The 24,214-nt window shown below is 43.7% G+C and overlaps 2 protein-coding genes across 2 annotated transcripts in view; both read left to right on the forward strand.

Moving 5' to 3' along the window:
• The first annotated feature begins 896 nt into the window (after window positions 1–896).
• smarcd2 (SWI/SNF related BAF chromatin remodeling complex subunit D2) lies at window positions 897–16,816 on the forward strand. The gene is made up of 13 exons (XM_076267060.1): window positions 897–1,532; window positions 2,397–2,593; window positions 3,945–3,987; window positions 4,096–4,218; window positions 6,072–6,191; window positions 8,568–8,663; window positions 8,968–9,069; window positions 9,667–9,828; window positions 11,446–11,543; window positions 11,788–11,923; window positions 14,145–14,267; window positions 14,964–15,065; window positions 15,441–16,816. Exons 1-13 carry the CDS (start codon window positions 1,374–1,376, stop codon window positions 15,492–15,494), a joined length of 1,515 nt encoding a protein of 504 aa, XP_076123175.1. The 5' UTR covers window positions 897–1,373; the 3' UTR covers window positions 15,495–16,816.
• A 2,132-nt stretch (window positions 16,817–18,948) lies between these two features.
• The window catches only part of psmc5 (proteasome 26S subunit, ATPase 5), a 12,870-nt gene continuing 7,604 nt past the window's right edge, over window positions 18,949–24,214 (forward strand). Inside the window, exons 1-6 of the mRNA XM_076267061.1 lie at window positions 18,949–18,997; window positions 20,337–20,408; window positions 20,503–20,572; window positions 21,332–21,429; window positions 22,960–23,016; window positions 23,250–23,480. Coding sequence (XP_076123176.1) covers window positions 18,974–18,997; window positions 20,337–20,408; window positions 20,503–20,572; window positions 21,332–21,429; window positions 22,960–23,016; window positions 23,250–23,480 — 552 coding nt within the window. The 5' untranslated portion in view covers window positions 18,949–18,973. The remainder of the gene's footprint in view (window positions 18,998–20,336; window positions 20,409–20,502; window positions 20,573–21,331; window positions 21,430–22,959; window positions 23,017–23,249; window positions 23,481–24,214) is intronic.

Raw genomic sequence — 24,214 nt, forward strand, 5'->3', positions numbered from 1 at the left:
TTTTACCCGTCTAGCCCCATAGACTCCCATTCATTCTGCACTAGCTAGCGGCGGCCCCTAGAGGAACAATGAGTAAACTGCAACCAGGTTCGATACAATGAAAGTAAACAGGCTCTTCGTAGACAGGCTCTGGTTGAGGCCACATACCCCTCGTCTCGTTTACTCATGTAAGTTGTAATCTCACCAGAAGTTGCTGTAGATCTGTAGAACATTTACCTCTGCTACTACATAGGCTACGCCAGTCGTTACTTTTATAATTATGGGTCAGTGCCATGGGCAAACGAGATGTAGCTGAATTCATAAATGACAAAGCCATGAGAAAGGTGATTTTCTTACGTTTCAACAACAAAGAAGCCGATCTGCCATCATTGTGAGAAGTTCCCAAATTTGTCGCTAATCGCTAAAAAGGTTTTCTATCGCTGGGGATGGCCAAACGTCGCTAAATAGGTAACGCTGACAATACAGGAGAACTAGTTTAGCGATTCAGATCCCTGTACAAAGATGGCGGCGGTGTTGACGCATGCTGAGAAGCAGAAGGCGACATCTAGTGTATATATCTATGACAGCCGCATACAAACACAAAAGTGTACGTCAGCATACAGTTACGTCAAATGAACTCTGGGTGCTGCTAGTTGGTTATAAGTAACAGTCTGTTACTTCCCAACATAACTTGCAGTGGATGTCACATGAATTGTTTACATTAAAGCAAGTAAGGTGGACGCCATTATTTTAGTTTGAGAAATTAATTTACTATTTATTCTGACAAAAAAAAACGTGATTAAAATAGGGAATATATGAAATTAATGTATATTTTATTTATTATTAAATATGCCAACTTAATCTAAGACCCCTTTTTGGAAGTAAGATACAGTTTTGGTATACTATTGTATAGTCAGTGTATATTCTTTTGAAATAGGCCTACACTGTGTGCAAATTTAGTCTTACAAAGTTTAGAAAGACTGTTTAAAAGGAGGTTTGTTCTCGTCTGATCTGGCAACAAGGTAGGAGGAGGCTGCGTGTTGCTACAGTCAGACACACATACGAGTCGCTATCTTTAGACATTGGTCAGGCTCCGCAAATGTTTTGCGAGACAACTATTAGGAGTTATAGGGGGGTTTGACGAAGTTGACGGTTTTTGGAAAGAGATGACATCTTTAACAGTCGTAAATTTTTTATTTAAAGTAGATTGTATGGTTGTTGTTGTGCAAAACAGAAACCGTAAGACTTAAGTCAGGTCTTTGTGGGGAAGTCAGAGGTTTTCAGAGACTAGCCAAGGTAACGTAAACTAGCAGTTTGTTGGCGCAGAACAACAACTAGTGGGACTCCAAATATTAGTTTCAAACCGACATCAACAGAAGTGTTGGACTGTAATTATGGCTTCCCGAGCGGGGTTTCCAGGGGGTTCTGGTTCCCCGATGAACCCCGGAGTGAACCCCTTGAACCCAGGACATGCGGGCGGGATGAGGATGGCTGTTATGCAGCCCAACTCGGGATACCGTGGAATGCCCAATTCTATTCCCCCTTACCACCAGGTAAAAAGTGACGTTCGTTAGCAGTCATTGTTTGTTTACCAAGCACCTTTCAATGTTTCACATGTGTATCATAACGTTACTGTTGCACAAGACCTCGTTAGCTGGTAGTGAACACGTTAGCTAATGAAGTGAGTTGGAGGGAAAGACGTGCCAGACCAAGACAACTTTCGTTTATGTCCGAGAGCGACTACATGACCTTACTAAATTAGTCTGTTGTATGTTTGTGAAGTTGCTTGAAATTCTTTCTCCGAGACCGTTGAGCAAATGTGTTTCCTGGTGTTATTTTTTTTTAGTAAAAGGCTGTTTGGATGAAAAATTACCCCGGAACATAGTTAACTTCCGCATTTTCCAGAGAGCAGCGCTGTTTGCTGTTTGCGCTTTGGTGTCGCAGTGTTCAGTTAGCAGGACCCCACTGACCGACAAATAAGCAAAACTGCCTCACAATAAACAGTAAATGTTACAAATGATGCATTACGCATGTATAGTGGTTATTACTAATGTGTTGTTATTAATATTCCCTCTTAACTCTTGTAAAGTAGGCCTAGTCATTCTCTATGCTTGTTCACACACTGATCGGTGACAGTCCACTTACAATCTGGTGCTTGTTTAGTGAGTGATTCCTACATTTTCATCGATTTCCCTATAAAACGTCCACCCACTCAGTCATGGGAATGATTTAAAGGGGTGTAGAAACGTCTTGCAGTCACCTCTGCACGAGGTCTGAGTGTAATAGTTTCCAGATGGAGGTTACTGAGGCCCAAAATTCACAAAGTCAGCGTCCAGTCCAGTCAGATAGAGATGGTTTCAAGTCCACTTTCTCTGCTTTAAAAAGCTATGCGCTAACAAAGCTGTCTCCTTTCACAGTCATCTCCACAGCGACACATGCCCCCCAACAGAGGAGTGCCCATGCCAGGGATGGGGGGCATGGGGGGCCCGATGCCAGGCCCGTCGTACGGCGGTGGGATGCCCATGCGCTCGGGCATGGGACCGTCTCCTATGGATCCCACACGCAAACGACTCCTCCAGCCGCACTCAGCAGGGATGGCCGGCCTCAGGAGAGGGTGAGTGATTGGGACAGAAAACACACACATACACATAAAATGCTCGCTCTCACAAACACACACACACAAACACACACACACACACACACTCTCTCTCTCACTAAATGATAGACACACACACACACACACACACTATAAACACACACACACACACACACACACACACACACACACACTCTCACACTCTCACACACACACACACACACACACACACACACACACACACACACACACACACACACACACACGAAGTTGGAGCATATGACAGTTTATAGAACTGATGTTCCCAACAAACAAGACGTCAGAGTTCAGAGCATATGTGAGTTTGTAGAAAGACTCCATACGTACACAGACACACTCTTTCACACACACCACATTGGGGGCGTATGTGAGTTAATAGGCCTGATGTTATGCGATAGAAAGACCCTTTTGTGCCCATCTTCAGACATGGGCTTGTTCCTCCTGTGTCTGTGGAGGGCAGAGGCAGGGTGTGGGAGAGGGTGGGTTTCACACCTAAACAAAGAAGCCTCCTCTGGCTGGGGAGGTCCCATGACTGCCCCGGCTGCTCCTCAGAGCTGGGGGCGTGCAGCGTTGAGGGCATGAGTGACGTTTGAACACACCCAATCCCTGCCCACAGGAGACAGGGGAGGGACCTAGGCCATCAATCACTTACTCACTCACACATCAACAACAACAACCACAACCACAACAATAACAACAACAACAACCACTAACAACAACATGCCTGTGGAAATAAAGAGAAATGAAGAGTTAATTAAAGCATCTCTGTGAGGCAATTTCCTGTCTCAAATGGTTTGCCAGGCCAGCCCTAACAATAGCAACAGATGCAGAGCTGTATTTGGCTCTTAGCTGGTGTGAACTTAGCTGGCTCTTAGCTGGTAGGAACTAATTTAGCCATGTGAGGTCCACATCTGCCCCAAATTCAGTTAATAAGGGTTTATCAGTTACTCTAAGTTAACTTAGGGTTAGGGTTAGTGTCGCTTTGAATAAAAGTGTCTGCTAAATACGAGTGAAAATATCAGTTATCTTTTAAGGGGGCTTTCCAGTTAGTTTGAGTTAATTTACCTAAATGTATTACTAAACCACATACTTCTACAATCTACAGGGAGTGTGTGTTTATAAAGCACCAGTCCAGCCTTCACTTGAATCTCAGATTGCAGCTGGTGTTCATTGTTTCTGCCATGTAGCCTGGAACTCAGGCAGTGAAAAGTAGTGCATTGAGACTGTGGTCTCAACACAGTGGGAGTGAATGACTAAAATGTGTATGTAGGAGTAGACCACGTTGGTGATTTACTGATGTTTTGTCATGTCTTCTCTGTCTTGTTCTTAGTGGAAAACGACGAAAGATGGCAGACAAGGTGCTCCCACAGCGGGTGAGTCCGTCAGCCCCCCCCCCCCCCCCCTTTCCAGTTGAGTTCTTGATGTGTTTGCGTGTTGTTGATGTGTTTGTGTGTTGTTGATGTGTTTGTGTGCTGTTTCAGATCCGAGACCTGGTCCCTGAATCCCAGGCTTACATGGACCTGCTGGCCTTCGAGAGGAAGCTTGACCAGACCATCGCTCGCAAGCGCATGGAGATCCAGGAGGCCATCAAGAAGCCCATCACGGTACGGACCTGTGTCCATCACACGATCCTCTATGGTCATTAGTGATCTCCATAGTTATAAGTGATCCTCCATGGTCATTAGTGATCCTCCATGGTTATCAGTGATCCTCCATGGTCATTAGTGATCCTCCATGGTTATCAGTGATCCTCCATGGTTATCAGTGATCCTCCATGGTCATTAGTGATCCTACAGATTCCAGATTTAAGCCCAATTTAGCCTTCTATACCTTGCAGGATTGTTGATGTTGTCTTTAAACATGCACGTAGGTTCGTTGAGAGACACAGAAACAAGGAGAGGCTTTACAAAGGTGCACATAGCTCTACAATTAAAGAATTCCATCCAATTGAAATAGTACAACATGGAAAATCATTGTGTGGTGGTCAATGTAGATATTGTGGTGGGCCGCCACAAATAACATAATGTATGGGAAACACTGAGTGATCCCCCATGGTCATTAGTGATCCTCCATGGTCATTAGTGATCCCCCATGGTCATTAGTGATCCTCCATGGTCATTAGTGATCCTCCATGGTTATTAGTGAGAAAAGGTTTCTCTCGGGCTGTGCAAATCGGCTAAGGGTTTTACCAAGAGCCTGTTTCCACACAAAGGGAGGAAAAAGAGATTCTTGAGGGGAGAAAGTTTCCTCAGCATTTAATGGTGCACAAAGGTTTAAAGGACCTCCATCGGGACAGGTCATGTTCTGGATTCTGCCGCTTTCTAAATGCTTTTTAAAAATGCCAAAGGTTCTGTAAAAACAATGCTCATGGTGCATACAGAATGTATTCCCTCTGAAGAGCCACAGAAGGAAAAGGGCTCCATTAGCTGGCAAAGCTCTTCCCAAATGTGTGTTTGATTAACGAGCCGGGCCTTTCGTTAAAGCAGTGTGTGGAGAGGGGCAAACATAGCTGTGCTGTCACTAAGCTCGTATTGCGCTGTGCTATCTGTGTGCATCAATCTGTTTGCACTCCCAAATGAGGAGATGAATCATGTGCACCCTCAGAGACACAGAGAACAATATGACCCACCCAGCGTCATGTGCATGTCAAACAATTTACACATCTCCCTTAGTTACCGTCAACAGTTATCATCTTTAGGCTTGTATGTGATCTAATAACACATTTCCATCCTAAGTTGACCTTAATGGGCTTAATATTTTATAGCTTCAATCTAATTTAATGAGGATCTACCCAGTATCAGAGTTTACTGACAAAGCCTTCCCTTCCCCTTGTCTTGAATGGCCATGTATCACATATTTTTGTTAGAGTTGTCTGTCTTTGACTGAAATAAATTCATCCTTGAAGGCTGTGAACCACCACTATTAGGAATCGCAAAAACAAATAAGAGTCTGGATTCTTGATCTTGGTTTTATTTATGCATTTAGCTGACACTTCTATCCAAAGTGACTTACACATACCAATTACAGGGGCCAGTCTCCCTGGAGAGACTCTGGGTTGAGTGTCTTGCTCAGCGGTGGCAGTTGGGAATTGAACCCATGACCTTGTGGCTACTGCACGGCATGCTAACCAAGCTCTATGCTACCACTGCCCCAATACAACTGGGATAGATGCAATACCACTGCCCTAGATACAACTGGGAATTCGGTTGATGTTTTTTTCTGTTCTCTGCAAAGATAAATCGCTCCTGTGTCTCCTACTAATGACACTTTATCTCTTTGGACTGTGAAAACATTTGTTAACCTTGTAGCTTATAGATACTCACAAAAGAAAATGTCACAACAGAAAATGCAATGGTATTACACAGCAGCACCAATACTCTTCTCTGTCTTAAAACTAGCCGTGAACTCCATTTTATAAATGGACTCAATATCCCAAAATGCATCTCTTTCTCTACAGCAAAAGCGCAAGCTGAGGATCTACATCTCAAATACCTACACACCTGCAAAGCCCGAGGGCGAGGAGGCCGAGAAAGTGGCATCATGGGAACTCCGAGTGGAAGGCAAACTATTGGAAGACGTAAGTGTGTCTCTGTGTGTGTCTGTGTCTGTGTCTGTGTCTGTGTGTGTGTGTGTGTGTGTGTGTGTGTGTCTGTGTGTGTGTGTGTGTGTGTGTGTGTGTGTGTCTGTGTCTTTGTGTGTGTGTGTGTGTGTCTGTGTGTGTCTGTGTGTGTGTGTGTGTGTGTGTGTGTGTGTGTGTGTGTGTGTGTGTGTGTGTGTGTGTGTGTGTGTGTGTGTGTCTGTGTCTTTGTGTGTGTGTGTCTTTGTGTGTGTGTGTGTGTGTGTGTCTGTGTGTCTGTGTGTGTGTGTGTGTATGTGTGTGTAAAGGTGTAGGATCTGTTGTTGTTTCCAAAGATAGGGCTGGTTTCTCTTGTATGGATTTAGCCTAGTGGTTGTCTAAAATCTTTATTCGGTGGATGTTGTCATAGAAGTTCTCTAGCTCTCTCCTTCAGTGCAGGACTAGGCTTGATCCATGCACGAACTGGCTCGTAGTGTATAGGAACTATCAAAATGTTTGGAGCTTTCCCGAGAAATCTTTTTACTCATGCTGCTTTGAATTAAATGTTCCTTTAAATTACCATCTAAAGCCAGCCACCATTGGTACAATGGGATGACGGGATGTGCACACACACACACACACACACACACACACACACACACCATCTAAAGCCAGCCACCATTGGTACAACGGGATGACTTGAATGATGGGCTTTGGATGGTTTTTGGTGGTGATGTGTTGGTTTCTTGGAATGAAATTTACACCCATCTTTTCTTGATTTGGAGAAATAACATCCAGTTGGGCCTGGCTCGAACATTTCCTGTGTATGCGTGTGTGTGTGTGTGTGAGTGGGACATAAAGCTGGTCCATTTTCTTTTCTGGCCTGTGCTGGTTTCTGGTTTATGTCCATGGCTTACACATGCAAGAACAAGCATTCTCACACACACACACTCTATCTGTCACGCACACACTCACAAACACTCACAGACAGACACACTAGCTCTCTCAATCACTCTCTCTCTCACACACACACACACCCACACAGCACACACACACACACACACACACACACACACACACACACACACACACACTCACACAGCACACACTCAGGCAGATGTGTGTTGTCATGCTCATATTCCAGTTGGGGGGGGTGTGACTGTAGGTGGAGTAGGAGGGGAACAGGGAAGTGAAAGTGGGGTTTGAAACTGGGTGGATGAGTCGGCATGACCCTGCTACACACACACATACACACACACACACACACACACAGACACACAGCATTCTCCCTCACACGCATGCACTCTGTCTTGCTCTCTCACTCACACATATGCATGCAAGCAAACACAGTCTTCTCTCTTACAATAATGCTCTCTCTCTCTCTCTCACTTTCTCCCTGTCTCTCTCTCTCTCTCTTACTTTCTCCCTTTCTCTCTCTCTCTCTTACTTTCTCCCTTTCTCTCTCTCTCTCTCACTTTCTCCCCTTCTCTCTCTCTCTCACTTTCTCTCTCTCACTTTCTCTCTCTCTCTCCATTTCTCCCTTTCTCTCTCTCTCTCTCACTTTCTCCCTGTCTCTCTCTCTCTCTCTTACTTTCTCCTTGTCTCTCTCTCACACTTTCTCTCTCTCACTTTCTCCCTGTCTCCATTTCTCCCTGTCTCTCTCTCTCTCATTTTCTCTCTCCCTGTCTCTCACTTCCTCTTTCACTGTCTCTCACTTTTCTCTTTCTCTCACTCTCACATTCTATCATCTGAAGTTCCTCTCTGCTCCTGTCTTGGTTTTGGCCTGAGCTGCCCTGGTGTGTGTGTGTGTGTGTGTGTGTGAGAGAGCGAGAGAGAGATAGTGTACATGTGTGTGTGTGTGTGTGTGTGTGTGTGTGTGTGTGTGTGTGTGTGTGGGAGTGGTGGAGAGAATGGTGGGTGATTGTTGCGTTGCGCAAGCCTTGTTTTTGGCAGGGGGTTAGGGGTTGGGGGGAGGTTGGGGGTGCGCCAACGTAGCGGAACGCAGAGCTCAGCACTTGAGTTTCTGGATGTGAAATCCCCAGTGTTCCACGCCTCCTCACCCTCTCAAACAGTTCTGTGGAACAGCAAAAAAACATCAGATTCCTTGGATAGGCTCATTTCTCTTCCACACCTCTGTTACTTACTCTCTCAATTAAACTCTCTCTCTCTCTCTCTCCCTGTCCCTTCTTTCCTCTCTCTTTCTCTCTCTCCCTGTCCCTTCTTTCCTCTCTCTTTCTCTCTCTCCCTGTCCCTTCTTTCCTCTCTCTTTCTCTCTCTCCCTGTCCCTTCTATCCTCTCTCTTTCCCTCTCTCCCTCTCCCCTTCCCTCCCTCACCCCTTCCCTCCCTCTCTCCCTCTCTCTCTCCCTCTTTCTGTCTGTGTGCTTTCTCCCACTCAGCCAGGAAAACAGAAGAGGAAGTTCTCCTCTTTCTTCAAAAGCCTGGTGATCGAACTGGACAAGGAGCTCTACGGGCCAGACAACCATCTGGTGGAGGTTTGGACTCACAACTCTGGACTCTCCGACAGGCTGTGTGTGTGTGTGTGCGTGTGTATGTGCGTGTGTGTGTGTGTGTGTGCGTGTGCGTGCGCCTGTGTGTGTGTGTGAGTGGGACATAAAGCTGGTCGATTTTCTTTTCTGGCCTGTGCTGTAGTTGGAGGAACTTGCACTAAATCAACATTAACACATTGACCTAAATTAATGTAAAGTACTTAATGTGATGGCCAGACTCCAAGTTAGAATAGTCCACTAGAGCCCTTTCCCCTGACCATGGTGTCTGACCTCCCCCCCCCCCCCGCAGTGGCACAGGCTCCCCACCACCCAGGAGACGGACGGCTTCCAGGTGAAGCGGCCAGGTGACATCAACGTCAAGTGCACCCTCCTGCTGATGCTGGACCACCAGGTACGACATCACTTCCTGTCTCTGGGAGACAGAGTGGCATGTAGGGAACGCTGAGGGCTGTCTGGTGATGTTTGGGTGAAGTGTTAGATGAAAGGGTGCATGTGGCAACTCACTGTGTGCTCACTGTGTGTTCACTGTGTGCTGAGTGTTTCACTAATTCACAGATTGGGATAAATGCAGAGACCAAATTTCCCTCACGGGATCAAAAAAGTATATATACTTATACTTATACCTATACACACACGTACACACACACATACACTCGCATCCATACACACACACACACACACACACACATACACTCGCATCCATACACACACACACACACACACACACACACACACACACACACACACACACACATACACTCGCATCCATACACACACACACACACACACACACACACACACATACACTCGCATCCATACACACACACACACACACACACACACACACACACACACACACACACACACACACACACATACACTCGCATCCATACATACACACACACACACACACTCACACACACACACCACACCACACCACACCACACACACACATGTGCACATACTCACTCCTCCTCCTCTCTCCCAGCCCCCCCAGTATAAGCTGGACCCTCGTCTGGCGCGGTTGTTGGGGGTGCACACCCAGACGCGTGCCAGCATCATGCAAGCCCTGTGGCTCTACATCAAGAACAACAAGCTGCAGGACAGCCACGAGAAGGAGTACATCAACTGCAACCGCTACTTCAGACAGGTACTGTACCTCCACCTCCACCTCCACCGCAGCCTCCACCTCCACCTCCACCTCCACCTCCACCTCCACCACAGCTTCCACCTCCACCTCCACCTCAGCCTCTCACCCGCAGGGATGGCTGACCACATCACACCCCTACTCAGAACTTTACACTGGCTCCCCCGTCAGTCAAAGATTTTAAAGTACTGCTCCTTGTTTTTAATCACTAAATGGGAGGGGGCCCACTTGTCTTGTAGACCTCCTCCAATATCACACCCCCTCTAGACCCCTTAGATCCCAAGACAGACTGCTTTTATCAGAACCAACTGTCAGAACCAAAAGCGGTGAAGCCGCCTTTAGTTTTTATGCTGCTCACCTGTGGAATCAGCTTCCCATCTCAATAAAAGAACTGCACCCTCAGTTGATAGCTTTACAACCAGTATCTCTATTCTACATTGTTACCTAACATTTCTTCAAACCCTTCATTATGTAATACATTTTATTTATTTATTTATTTATTTGATCTTATCAGGGAGGGAGGAGTGGGTGGGTGGGTAAGATGATGATTGATTGGATGGATCGGTGGATGGCTGGATGCATGGTCCATGGATGGATCCTCATTATTCTAGTGGTTGGGTGCGTTGTCCTGTATGTTGCAGTGTCCAAAAATCACAAAAAAGTCGAAAAGGTCACACTTCAACTTATTTTACTGTCCTTTTTCTTTTGTAGCATAGATTCTAAACAGATGTTTTGGCCACATGGCCTTCCTCACTGAGCCATGTGGCCTTTCTCACTGAAACAGCTGAAAAATAACTTGGAGTGCGGCCTTCTTTTAGAGACTTTTTGGAGTGCGGCCTTCTTTTAGATACTTTTTGGAGTGCGGCCTTCTTTTAGAGACTTTTTGGAGTGCGGCCTTCTTTTAGAGACTTTTTGGAGTGCGGCCTTCTTTTAGATACTTTTTGGAGTGCGGCCTTCTTTTAGAGAAGTGAAATACAGTGAAATACACATTGATGATGCAAAGGCGTGTTTTTCGTAATTTAGTCCTTGAGGTGAGCTCCAGCTGCAGTAAGACCTGAGGACCAACGTTTGCAAACAGTTTTCTGATTGCCTTGAGTTTTCCGAGAACGTTTGCGAACACTCGCAAACAGTCTGAAGAAGTAGTTCACCTTGAACATGTTCGGAGTTGTATGGAGAGTTACCGTTGAGATGGATTGTTTACACAAAATCGTTCAAATGTATCTTTTCAGACAAACCTGTCTGCCACAAACGTTCCTCTCTGTTCAAGGAATTTGAACGCACCTCTATTTGCAGTATTTAGCCTTGCTTTGTCCATAAGTCTTAAGGTATTTGTTGTGTCCGGTGTGTGTGTGTGTGTGTGTCTGCTTCTGGTGTGTGTGTGTGTGTGTGTGTGTGTGTGTGTGTGTGTGTGTGTGTGTGTGTGTGTGTGTGTGTGTGTGTGTGTGTGTGTGTCTGCTTCTGGTGTGTGTGTGTGTCTGCTTCTGGTGTGTGTGTGTGTGTGTGTGTGTGTGTGTGTGTGTCTGCTTCTGGTGTGTGTGTGTGTGTCTGCTTCTGGTGTGTGTGTGTGTGTGTGTGTGTGTGTCTGCTTCTGGTGTGTGTGTGTGTGTGTGTCTGCTCTAGATCTTTACCTGCACTCGTATGAAGTTCTCTGAGATCCCCCTCAAGCTGGCCGGCCTTCTGCAGCACCCTGACCCCATTGTCATCAACCACATGATCAGGTGTGTGTGTGTGTGTGTGTGTGTGTGTGTGTGTGTATGTGTGTGTGTGTGTGTGTGTGTGTGTGTGTGTGTGTGTTGTTCTCATTCAGTTGCCACAACTGATGAATTTGGAAGACAGATAATACAGTCAACATTCAGAGTTAATGATGATGAATTCAATCTGATCAGATCTGTGTTTGTGTGTGTGTGTGTGTGTGTGTGTGTGTGTGTGTGTGTGTGTGTGTGTGTGTGTGTGTGCTTTCAGTGTGGATCCTAATGACCAGAAGAAGACGGCGTGCTTTGACATTGATGTGGAGGTGGACGACCCCCTGAAGGGCCAGATGACCAGCTTCCTGTCCTCCACCACCAACCAGCAGGAGATCGCCACACTTGAGATGAAGGTCAGCAAGGTCAAAGGGTCAGAGGGCAGGGGTCACCGTAGTATCTACATACAGGTCAGAGGGCAGGGGTCACAGTAGTAACTACATACAGGTCAGAGGGCAGGGGTCACTGTAGTAACCGTGGCATTCTAGAATCTTTGGTAGTAACTACATTCAGCGCTGGAAAAAATGAAGAGGCCGCTGCACTTTTTTTTTGATGTGATCCTCGATCTTGATGTTGCTGAGTGACATTCAAATTAGTTGGTGGTCATATTCAAATGTGCAGTGGTCTCTTCATTTTGAATATGACCGTCAACTCATTTGACTGTCACTCAGCAACCGTAGGATGACATCAGAAATACAGCGGGGAAAATAAGTATTGAACACGTCAACATTTTTTTCAGTAAGTATACTTCCAGTAAGGCTATTCGCATGAAATTTTCACCGGACATTAGTATTAACTTAGGTAATCCACACATATATAAAAATCCAAACATTAATGTCTAAAAGTAGTGTTATGAGTAAAAAAGTGGAATGGCACAGGGAAAAAGTATTGAACACGCTAAGAAAAAGCCGTACACAAAGGCGAGGAATGACAAGGAACAAACTGGAATCTATAAGTAGTTAGAGAAATTATCCCTCCTGTCTGTGCTAATTGATATAAGATGGGTTAGTACATACTGGTGGGCTATAAAAAGGTTTTTTATTACCAAGGTGTCACACAAGAAACATTTCATGATGGGTAAATGCAAAGAGCTCTCCCAAGACCTTTGCAACCTTATTGTTGCAAAACATATCAATGGAACTGGTTACAGATGCACTTCAAAACTTCAGAATCATCCAGCAAGCAATATGGAGCCATTATCTGCAAGTGGAAGAAACATCACTGCATCATCAACTGGCCATGCACAGGATCTCCTTGCAAGATTTCTGACCAGGAAGTCAGAAGGATAGTCAGAAGAGCCAAGGACCACTCTGAGAAAGCTCCAGAAAGATTTGAAGGCAGCAGGTACAATTGTTACAGAGAAAATCATAGGTAATGCACTCCACCACCATGGCCTCTATGCACGCTCATCCCACATGACTCTATTGCTGAAGAAAAACATGTCAAAGTTTGTTGAAAGTTTGCTACACAACATTTGAACAATCCTATGAAATACTGAGAGAATGTATTCTGGTCAGGCAAGAGCAAAATTGAACTTTTCAGATGTCATACTACACACCATATTTGGAGGAGAAATGGCACTGTGCATCACCCTAAAAATACCATACCAACAGTGAGGTTTGGAGGTGGTGGAATCATGGTGTGGGCTGTTTTGCATCTCATGGCACTAGCAGACTTCATACAGTTGAAAGAATGATGAATGGAGTCATTTTGTTCTGGGAGAATCTTTACTTCCACCAGGATGATGAGGATGAGACATGGCTAGACCGTCCAGCAGGACAATGATCCAAACCATTCAGCAAAGGAAGCTCTCAATTGGTTTCAGAGAAAGGAAATCAAGGCCCTGACTTCAATTCAATTGAACAGTTTTGGAAGTTAACTAAAGATCAGGATTCACAAGAGGGACCCCTGAAATAGTCAATATTAAAGGACTATCTGTTGAAAAGAATGGGCCAAACTCACACCAGAATACTGTGACTGATTAGTTTCGTCATACAGAAAATGCCTTGAAGCTGTCATCACGAATAAAGGCTTTTTCACAAAGTATTTAAGAAATTTCAGCAGGCGTGTTCAATACTTTTTCCCTGTGTCATTCCACTTTATTACACACATAACTCTACCTATGGACATTAATGTTTGGATTTTTTTATATGAGTGGATTATCTGAGTTAATTCTAATGTCTGGTGAAAATGTCATGCAAATAGCCTCATTGGAAGTATACTTACTGAAAAAGATGTTGACGTGTCCAATACTTATTTTCCCCGCTGTATGTGCAGTGCTCTCTTCATTCTTTCCAGCGCTGTATTACCAGAGTTAGCTATATAACTCACTTGCATCAGCAATTTGTAGACAAAATATCAGTAATAAAAACATTAAAACAAACAAACAATACAAACAATACATAACAACAGTTAAAAGCAAATAACTAATGTTTGCGAACAGTATATCATATAAAAAACATTGTGCAAATATACTGTAGTATACTGTAGTGCAATTCAACTGATGGTGATAAGTGTCATATGCTTGAAGAAAGCTGCTGCTTTGCTTTATAGATGCTGTGACTGTGTTCTCCTCAGATCCATGAGACCATTGAGTCCATCAACCAGCTGAAGACCCAGAGGGACTTCATGCTGAGCTTCAGCACCAACCCCCAGGACTTCATCCAGGACTGGCTCAAGTCCCAGAGCAGGGACCTCAAGGTGGGGCTGGGCAGACCGGCTGGGCATATGGGCACGCGTTTGGCACACTACCCCACAAGCACACGGCCAGGCTTCAGTCCAAAATCAGAATAAGGGAAAGGGGAGCCAATGATTTCTATGAACAAAAAATCATTGTTGAGTTGATGTGTGTGTGTGTGTGTGTGTGTACATTTATTTATTAATAGTGTATGAATATGTGTGTGTGTGTATGTGAGAGAGTGTGTGTGTGTTATGTACATGTTGTAGGTACGGTATAAACATGTTCACATGTTCTAATGTGTTACAAGACATATCACAAGCTAAGTTAAGGATATACTTCATGGCTGAGTATTTCTGGTTTAGATAACCAGTGTGCTTATTGACGTTTAATAAAAAATCAGAACAGCCTGTTACTGTTGCATTACATTGATGGAACCCAATTCTGACTGATTTGCAGGGTGGAATTTTACCAAATCATTTTTGTGACGGGTCTTTTTAATATAAGTAAACGAATGAATATGTATCTTTCATGAACTAAGAGATTTCAGGGGTTAATCAATGGTAAAAATGCCCCCAGAGTATAGTACTGTAGCTGCCTGGCTGCTCTAGCTGTTAGCTGCAGCAACTCGAGCTTGGTAGCATTGTCTTTTTTTTGTCTATGTAAAAAATTGCCGTAATTCTCCTTAAATGTGTATATTGTCTACATTCCCGTTGTAGTTGATGACTGACGTTGTGAGCAACCCGGAGGAGGAGAGGCGCACAGAGTTCTACCAGGCCCCCTGGGTCCCTGAGGCAGTCGGACGCTACGTCTACTCCAAGGTGAGTGTTCAAGGTCATCCAAGGTCATTAGGGCACCTGGTGGGAGGTTCTGGAGAGAAAGAAAGTGTGAGGGTAAGGCTGCCTGAAACGCAGTGTCTCTGTGAAAGTGTGAGGGTAAGGCTGCCTGAAACGCAGTGTCTCTGTGAAAGTGTGAGGGTAAGGCTGCCTGAAACGCAGTGTCCGTGTCTCAGCAGGTTTTAATGGGCATAGTTGTCCATTTGTATTATGCCTATTTTAAAAGATTATACTGTTCAACCAGTCAAATATTTTCTCATGGAAATATATGCTACTTTTAATAATCTAGACCCAAGTCTCTGAAACTATTGTGTTTGGGTGTGTGTGTGTGTGTGTGTGTGTGTGTGTGTGTGTCCTCAGGTACAGCAGAGGAGACAGGAACTCGAGCAGGTTTTAGGAATCAGGCTCACCTGAGCCACATCTGGACGACAGCACACCCCAGCTTCCCCTCTTTTGCGCATCACTTCCTCTATATGCGCATCACTTCCTCTGTACTCTCTCCTACCTAGGAAGCAGGAGGCAGCTTACCCCTCAGCTGGAACCATCATCTTTCAGTATTCTTAATCGGTTTTATTTGCAGAGGACACCTACACTTTTCATGTTGGTGTTGCGAGGTGACTGTTTGAATGTGGGGTTTGAAACTCTTGTATTAACATCACCTGTGAATTATCACATCATTCCATTACGGTGGATCAAAGGTTTTCATCTTATCTGTCATATACTCAGCAAGTATGAGACATTGTGCTTTTTTTCCAGCAAGCAAGCTCTTCCATATATTGCATTGTGAAGCTTTTTTTTTTTTGTTGTGGTGTTTTTTCATATGCTAAAATGTACCTTTTCTCAAAAAGGTGTTTTTAACATTGTACCTTTCTTGAAAAGGTGGTTGCCAATGCTAGTTCAGTTTTGTATTTGGAGGGTAGTAGTTTTGAAAACAGAGCCTTGGATTGGATGACAGGACATAACCTCAGGTAAACGCACTCTTGAGCCATTCTGTTCCTCTTCCCCTGGGGACTGGGCCATTTATCTTAGTTTGGTTTCAAATTTGCCATTATTTTTGTTCTCAACTGATGTTTACAGACTGTTTTGTGTTTTTGTCCTGTTCTGTCAAAACATGGCTGCCATGGTTTGAATTTGTTTGGGAGGCCAAAGGAGCCCTCACTGCTAAAATAAGCCATTGAACTATTCTCTCACGGTAGTCAGAGTGATTCTGTTGACCTGATGTCTGTGTAAAAGGCTTCACTTTGATATCTTATGACTGTGATGTTTTTTAAAGCTGTTTTTACACATTGATCTGTGGGTTTTGTTTTACTTTAGGAAAAGGTTTGGTTAAAAAAAAGAAGAAAAAATGTCAGGTGTGTACTGCGCCATCTTGGCTGAGCCTGTTTGGTTTCAGGGGCACTTCTGGACAAGTATTGTATAGTTTTTAGTCTTTTCAGCTTATATGCAGCTCAAAACCCGGTGGTGTAGATTCATTTTTTTTTTTTTTTTTTTTTTTTTTTTAAAAAGCTAAATATTCAGGAATTGTAGATTCCATCCTTTTGGATTTGTTGACCACTATATCTTTGTATTAGCTTTTGATTTCTGAGCGAATAAAATATGTGGGTTGAAGGTTTTATAAACTGTTAAGCACGTTTGTGTTGGTTTGTTTGCTTCCACGCAGAAGCTTTTATCTTTTGTACCTTTATACTTAATGTCATTTGGTATATTTTTTAAATTAAAACTTGAATATAAAATCATCAGCATGTTTGGTTTGATCTTCTTTTGCTTGGGCGGCATGGGCTTGCAAACTGTATGATATGTTTGTCACAGGCTCAGTCAAGTTTCTAAGACTGCCAAAACTCCCCCTAAACTAAACAAAGCACCTGCATTGACCATATCATGTTCAGGCCAGTTGATAGCACACGGCAGACCGCATTGCTTGACTGGATAGTCTAGTCCAACCTGTACTCCCGTTGTGTCTCTTGCTCTCTCTCTCTCTCACACACACACACACACACACCTCTTTTCTCACTCCCCACATACCAGCCTAAAATAAGCAAACCCCATTAAGAAACCTGCCTATTCTTAAGGATAACTGTGCAACATCTGAATCAGAATTGCTTTATTGTTATTGCACAGGGTACAAGAAAATTGGTTAGCAGTCCTAACGTGCATTCAATAAATAAACATAAATTGATTGATTGATTGAATATCTTTATTGACATGATGTATTTTGTAAAAAGGATGATGCTTATATGAATAAATAAATAAATAAAATGACTTTGTACAATTATCAGTCAAAAGGATAAACACAATAAAGACACAGGGCTTATTTCCATTGTGGTCCTTAAGATGTGTGCATTTGGTGGTGTGTGTCAGTGTTTGCAGGTGTAGGCAAATGGTGAAGGCATATGTTTTAAAGTGAATGTAATTATGTTAGTGGTATGTGGAGGAATAAAACAAAAATAAAACAAGGCAACATAGAGAGGACCAAACATCCCCAGACATACAACATAAAACAGAGAAGGAAGTACAGTACATATAGTGCATGCATGCAACTCTAATAACCATACTACTGTCTACTGCTCAGTACATACAGTGCATGTAACTCTAATAACCATACTACTGTCTACTGCTCAGTATATACAGTGCATGTAACTCTAATAACCATACTACTGTCTCCTGCTCAGTACATACAGTGCATGTAACTCCAATAACCATACAACTGTCTATTTCTCAGCCAGCTCTTTAGGGATGACTTAAAATGATCCGTATTGTCTGTTGACTTTAATGCTACTGGTAACCCATTCCATATGATGGCTGCTGAATACAGAAAAGAGCCCTTACCCATGCAACTTTTAAATCTACATAGAACAAAGTCAGTGGTACTACCCCTTGTTGAGTAACTGTGAACAGCATTTACAAATAATTACAAAGATATGTAGGTACTTTATTTTTAATTATTCTATGTACCATACACATTTTTATATATGTTATCTCTACTTTGAGCCACTTAAGGCTACTAAAATGAGCCGGGTTGAGGTGTGTGTATGGGTGTAGTTTAAGAATAAGCCTCACTAATTTGTTTTGTGAAGTCTGCAGCTTCTGTTTGAAAATCTCAGGAATGGTTGTGTACCATGAGGCATAATCAAAGCTTGTCTATCTATTAATGTGGATACTCTAGCTAGAAATTTTATTTTCTGATTTACTTTAGACAGAACTTTTAGAGCCATGCACCCCCAGTTAATTTTTTTATCAAGTATGCAGCCTAAGTAAGTTACTGATTCCTTAGTTGTTATTTCAGAATCACCAACTACCACACTGAATCCAGGTGACTTCCTTAGCTTATCATTTGATCCAAATAGTATTGATTCAGTTTTACCAAGATGAAGAGACAGTTTGTTTTCAGATAACCAAATGCTGACTTTCTGAAGTTCTGAACTAAGTAATTAATCTACCTCTGCTTTAACTGAACTGCGTTCAATAAATAAACATAAATACATGTGAAAACAATAAATATATCCAACTCACACACATACAGACAAATAATGAAATGTCCAATACATCCAGGTCGTTTTTACAGTCAAGTCCTGATACAGTAGTGCCAGTTGTTATTGTCGGGACTCGGGCCTAAACTGTGTTTAGTCGAACCTTTTTAATCGTTCATGAGGATAGACCAATGATAGATAGATACTTTATTGATTCCCAAGGGGAAATGTATTATCAATGATATGTTTGAACGAAACGTGCAGGGAAACACCTTGTCCATTTGTTTTTCGGGTTTTCCTCATAGACTGTATGGTTTTCCTACACGTGGTGGCGCAAACGAGCAGGTATTTTCTTCTCTGTTAAAAAAAAGCCCACGAAGAAGCGCCGGAAAATACGTAACACCAACGGAAGTGTATGGTTTCAAAATGGCTCTGGACGGGATGGACCATGTAAGCAGTTTTTTGTCATTCTTTATTTATTGTATGAGCTGTGTTAACGTTGTTAGTGTCGTCAGTTGTACCCCTGGACTTGGGTTCTGAGTTGTAGAAATACACACATTTGAATGAATCAGATAAAGGAGAGAACGTTTTGTTTTTGTTGGCTTGTATCTCTCCGGTTTGCTGTCTCATTGTAGCACAGTGGCTAACGTTAGCGCCACAGCTGTGTAGAATGAGGTAGCAACGGGCTAGTGAGCAAACAAGCTGTCTATAGACTAGCTCACTAGCAACTTTCTGTCAAATCACTGTACGTTAGTGGTGTTCGGCTTATGTCTGTATTGCTGCGTTTGAGTTCAGTTAATTAATGTTCACCTTGTCACCATCATTGACGCTTCCATCAATGACGGAAGATATTGTGATAATCATTGTCGTTAACGTTAGCCAACCTGTGACATAGCTAACGTTAACTTTGATTGTCTGTCAAACGTTTAACTTACTGTCTGCGGTTCTGTTCCGTTTTGTGTAAGTTAACATTAAACCGAGTACACTTTTCTTCCAGTCAGTCTCGTTAAATGATCTAGTACTAGCATCTGCTCTAGTAACCAATAATGTCAGATGGCTAATAATATGCTGAATGGATGGTTGACTTCGGCCCGGTTGTTTTCCCGTCTTTTGAAACTTAATTTTAGCTAACTTTGATTTGCAACAATACTTTATTTGCAAGTCGTAGCGTAACGTTAAATTACTTAATTGAGAGGTGAACTGTACCCTGTTGACAAGGTAACCCTACAATATATCTGTCGGTCGATCTTTATTAAGTGATAACTGATTGGCGGTCTTTGGGCAAATGTTGTTTCCCCGTTAACGTTAGCTGAGTTAGCTTATACTTCGAAGTTGTAACAGTTAGATAACACGTCAACTTTATTGGAACTTAGGTTATGTGCAGTAAAGTTCTACCCCTGAGTTAAATAAGATGATACATGCCCTTCTCTTCTATGTGCTTACGATAACCCAGTCTGGCACATTAGCCTATCCTAGCATAAATCACTGGAAGTAGGAAACACCAGATTACATAACATTATTTTTGTCAGACGCATTTTTAACCAAAGCGACTAAGAATATGGTAAATAGTTTAAGCTTTTTTGGCAGTGTTTGTGAAGACATGTGTAAAGACTAGAAGTGTTGAGTCTATTGATGTGTTGTGATGCCCATTAGGTTAGCGACCATTGCCCTCTGGGAGTGATGGATAACCTATTTTAACTCTATCTTATTGGCGAGCTAAACCTACAAATATGTCAATCAAGCTTTATCAAGTGATGTCATTTGCCAATGTCCCTATTATCTTTCACAGATGGATGTAGAAGATATCAAAGGAGGCTCCGGTCTCCGTCAATACTACCTGTCCAAAATAGAGGAGCTACAGGTGAGATTAAATAATACAGTGTAATGCATCATGTTCTTAATGCCATATTATTGAATGTTACTTAATGCTTCCTATTCATAATGTTTTCCAACAGCTGACCGTGAATGAGAAAAGTCAGAATCTTAGACGTCTCCAAGCACAGAGGAATGAGCTCAACGCTAAAGGTAGGGGAGATGTTTCAGGAATGGAACATGCAAAGGGGCCATATTCCTTTTTTTCTTGTCATATCCAATCAGAAGCCCTGTAGTTTAACTTTAAACATGCCACATAAATGTTAATGATTCTGATGCAGTGTCTGATTTTTAGTCACGGTAATCCTTATCCAGATATGCAAAGATATAATGGGGCATCTCAGCAAGGTCCCCAAATGTTGATTCAAACTGCAATGTCAGTGTTTGTGAAGACCTGTGTAAAGACTATAAGTGTTGAGTATATTAATGTGTTGTGCGATGCCTATTCATTTAGAGATCATTGCCGTGTGTGTGTGTAACCAAGGTCGTAATTCGTCTGCCGCTCACGGCCCTCAAACCCGCCACCTCAACACACACCGGCATGGCAGTCGAACGCTCTACCCACTGAGCTAAAAGCCCAGGCTTCCCATTCAGCAGTTAGAAGGGTTCTTAAGGTTAGGGGTGTGAGGATTTACACAAGCAACTAGCATGTTCGCTCAGTTCAACTCTGTTACGTGTGTGTGTGAGTGAGTGAGAGCAAGAGACTGTGTGAGTAAGAGTGTGTGTGTGTGTGTGTGTGTGTGTGTGTGTGTGTGTGTGTGTGTGTGTCTGTGTGTGTGTGTGTCTGTGTGTCTGTGTGTCTGTGTGTGTGTGTGTGTGTGTGTGTGTGTGTGTGTGTGTGTGTGTGTGTGTGTGTGTGTGTGTGTGTGTGTGTGTGCGCGTGTGTTAACCGCGGTCTCCTGTCCCCCTCAGTGCGCCTCCTGAGAGAGGAGCTGCAGCTGCTGCAGGAGCAGGGCTCCTACGTGGGGGAGGTGGTCAGGGCCATGGATAAGAAGAAGGTGCTGGTCAAGGTGAGCTCATCTCTCCAGTCCCCACTACACTGCCCTCTGTCTCCCCTCCCTCCCTCCCTCCCCACTACACTACACATGCAGCTCCCCTCCCTCCCCACTACACTACACATGCAGCTCCCCTCCCCACTACACAGGCCTCCATCTGATGGAGCTCCCCTCCCTCCCCACTACACAGGCCTCCATCTGATGGAGCTCCCTCCCCTCCCCTCCCCACTACACTGGCCTCTGTCTGAGTCCTCGCTCATGCAAGAGATGGTGCACTCTGAGACTGACGTATGGGTCTGCGATTAGTACCTGGATGCTGCACAGTGCTCAGTATGTCCATTTGAACTCCTGAGTGTTATGTGACGCTCTTCTGGCTTCCTGAGCGCACTCACTGCCCACTTATCTTTGAGTCTAGTGCCAGATACTGTGCCCTATGGGAGAAATAGAGATCTGGGAATAGCTGCACTAGCACCAGATACTGTGCCCTATGAGAGAAATAGAGATCTGGGAATAGCTGCACTATACTGTAACCTGACCCTAGCCAGATGAATTTCGTTCCGCTTAGCTCCGCCTAGCTTCACTCACATCCATCTGGGACCTCTTCCATTGAGAGTGATTTCTGCAACCGACTTTATGGTTCAGCCAATCAGGACGCAGGGCGGGAGTTTCATAGATGTGACATAGTGGAGAAGCGACCGTGAGACTGTTATCAGCGTCACGGGTTGGCTTCGATGTGAGTGGTTGAAGTAGCACGTCAATAAATAACGGACAAGTGGCTTATTCAATCGTATGCAAGCATTTTTTGATTAGGCCCAGCCTTCTGAAGCACTTCAATGGATCGGTTCCAGATGGATGAGTGGAGCTAGGCGGAGCGAAATTCATCTGGCTAGGGTCAGGTTAACTATACTGTGCCCTATGAGAGAAATAGAGATCTGGGAATAACTGCACTTAGCGTCTCCAACCCCTCAGTGTTATGTGATGTTAGGTCTTCTTTATTAGGTATGACTGTACAACTCTTTTTTTGTGTGTTTTTGTTTGTAGTTACTAATATCTCTTTCCTAGCTGTTAAAAAGGTATTGTTATTTGTCTTTACAGCACTTGGGCACCTGGGTTTAGTAGGGTGTCACATATGCTATAACAGTGTTTCTCAAAGTGTGGTCCGGGGACCACTGGTGGTCCGCAAGCCACCCCAAGTGGTCCGCAAGCAGACGTGGTAAAATATAATATAGATGAGTTGTTTGCAACATTGATCCAACTTGTATGTAAATCCAAACAGTTCTGCAACACTGCTTATGTAAGCTATGCCAGTTTAAATCATATGAATCCTCTGACACAATAAGCAAGGTGCAAAGACAATAAGCAAGGTGGTTCGGTGAGTAGGTCTGTTGTGTAATACACTGTTGAAATCTTTTTTTTTAGCTAGGTGGTCCGTGAGGGTATTTTTTTTGGTTATGTGGTCCTTGGTCTGAAAAAGTTTGAGAAACACTGTGCTATAACAATGCTGTAAGCATTATTAACACACTATTTCTGTTTTGTCTGACACAGGTTCACCCAGAGGGAAAGTTTGTTGTGGATGTGGACAAGAACATAGATATCAATGATGTGAGTACGGACTATTTTCATCAGTGAGTCTCCGTGTTACTTAACTGTCTGACTGATTCTAAGTGTGTGTGTGTGTGTGTGTGTGTGTGTGTGTGTGTGTCTCTGTCTCTGTCTCTGTGTGTCTCTGCGTGTGTGCGTGTTTGCGTGTGTGTGTGGGTGCGTGTCTGCGTGCGTGCGTGCGTGCGTGCGTGCGTGCGTGCGTGTGTGTGTGTGTGTGTGTGTGTGTTGAGCAGGTGACTCCCAACTGCCGCGTGGCCCTGAGGAACGATAGCTACACTCTCCACAAGATCCTGCCCAATAAGGTGGACCCGCTGGTGTCCCTGATGATGGTGGAGAAGGTTCCGGACTCCACCTATGAGATGATTGGCGGCCTGGACAAGCAGATCAAGGAGATTAAGGAGGTCATTGAGCTGCCAGTGAAGCACCCCGAGCTCTTTGAGGCACTGGGCATTGCACAACCAAAGGTGAGATTTAAACACACACACACTTATCTCACAGCCCGAGCTTTTTTAGTCATCGGCATCGCACAGCCAAAGGTGGAATTTGAACACTACACACACACACACAGACCTACCTATCACTCACGTCAGCTATCCCATATACAGCCAAAGATGGGATTTGAACACACACAAACTGTCACACACACAAGTCTTCTATCCCATTCAGTTCAGTTTGAACTCGGCTTGTCAACGCCTCATTAATTCAGTTCAGCTCTTTATCAATCCATCCGTTCAGTTCTGTTGAAGATGGTTTGTCAACGCCTCATTAATTCAGTTCAGCTCTTTATCAATCCATCCGTTCAGTTCTGTTGAAGATGGTTTGTCAACGCCTCATTAATTCAGTTCTGTTGAAGATGGTTTGTTTTCGTGTCATTAATTCAGTTCTGTTGAAGATGGTTTGTCAACGCCTCATTAATTCAGTTCTGTTGAAGATGGCTTGTTTTCGTGTCAGTAATTCAGTTCTGTTGAAGATGGTTTGTCAACGCCTCATTAATTCAGTTCTGTTGAAGATGGCTTGTTTTCGTGTCATTAATTCAGTTCTGTTGAAGATGGCTTGTTTTCGTGTCATTAATTCAGTTCTGTTGAAGATGGTTTGTTTTCGTGTCATTAATTCAGTTCTGTTGAAGATGGTTTGTCAACGCCTCATTAATTCAGTTCTGTTGAAGATGGCTTGTTTTCGTGTCAGTAATTCAGTTCTG

The sequence above is a fragment of the Alosa pseudoharengus genome, unplaced genomic scaffold, assembly GCF_046254945.1.
Source record: "Alosa pseudoharengus isolate Yale_2024_CS ecotype anadromous, Long Island Sound unplaced genomic scaffold, YU_APseudo_1.1 YU_APseudo_1.1_scf_4, whole genome shotgun sequence".
Classification (NCBI taxonomy): domain Eukaryota; kingdom Metazoa; phylum Chordata; class Actinopteri; order Clupeiformes; family Clupeidae; genus Alosa; species Alosa pseudoharengus.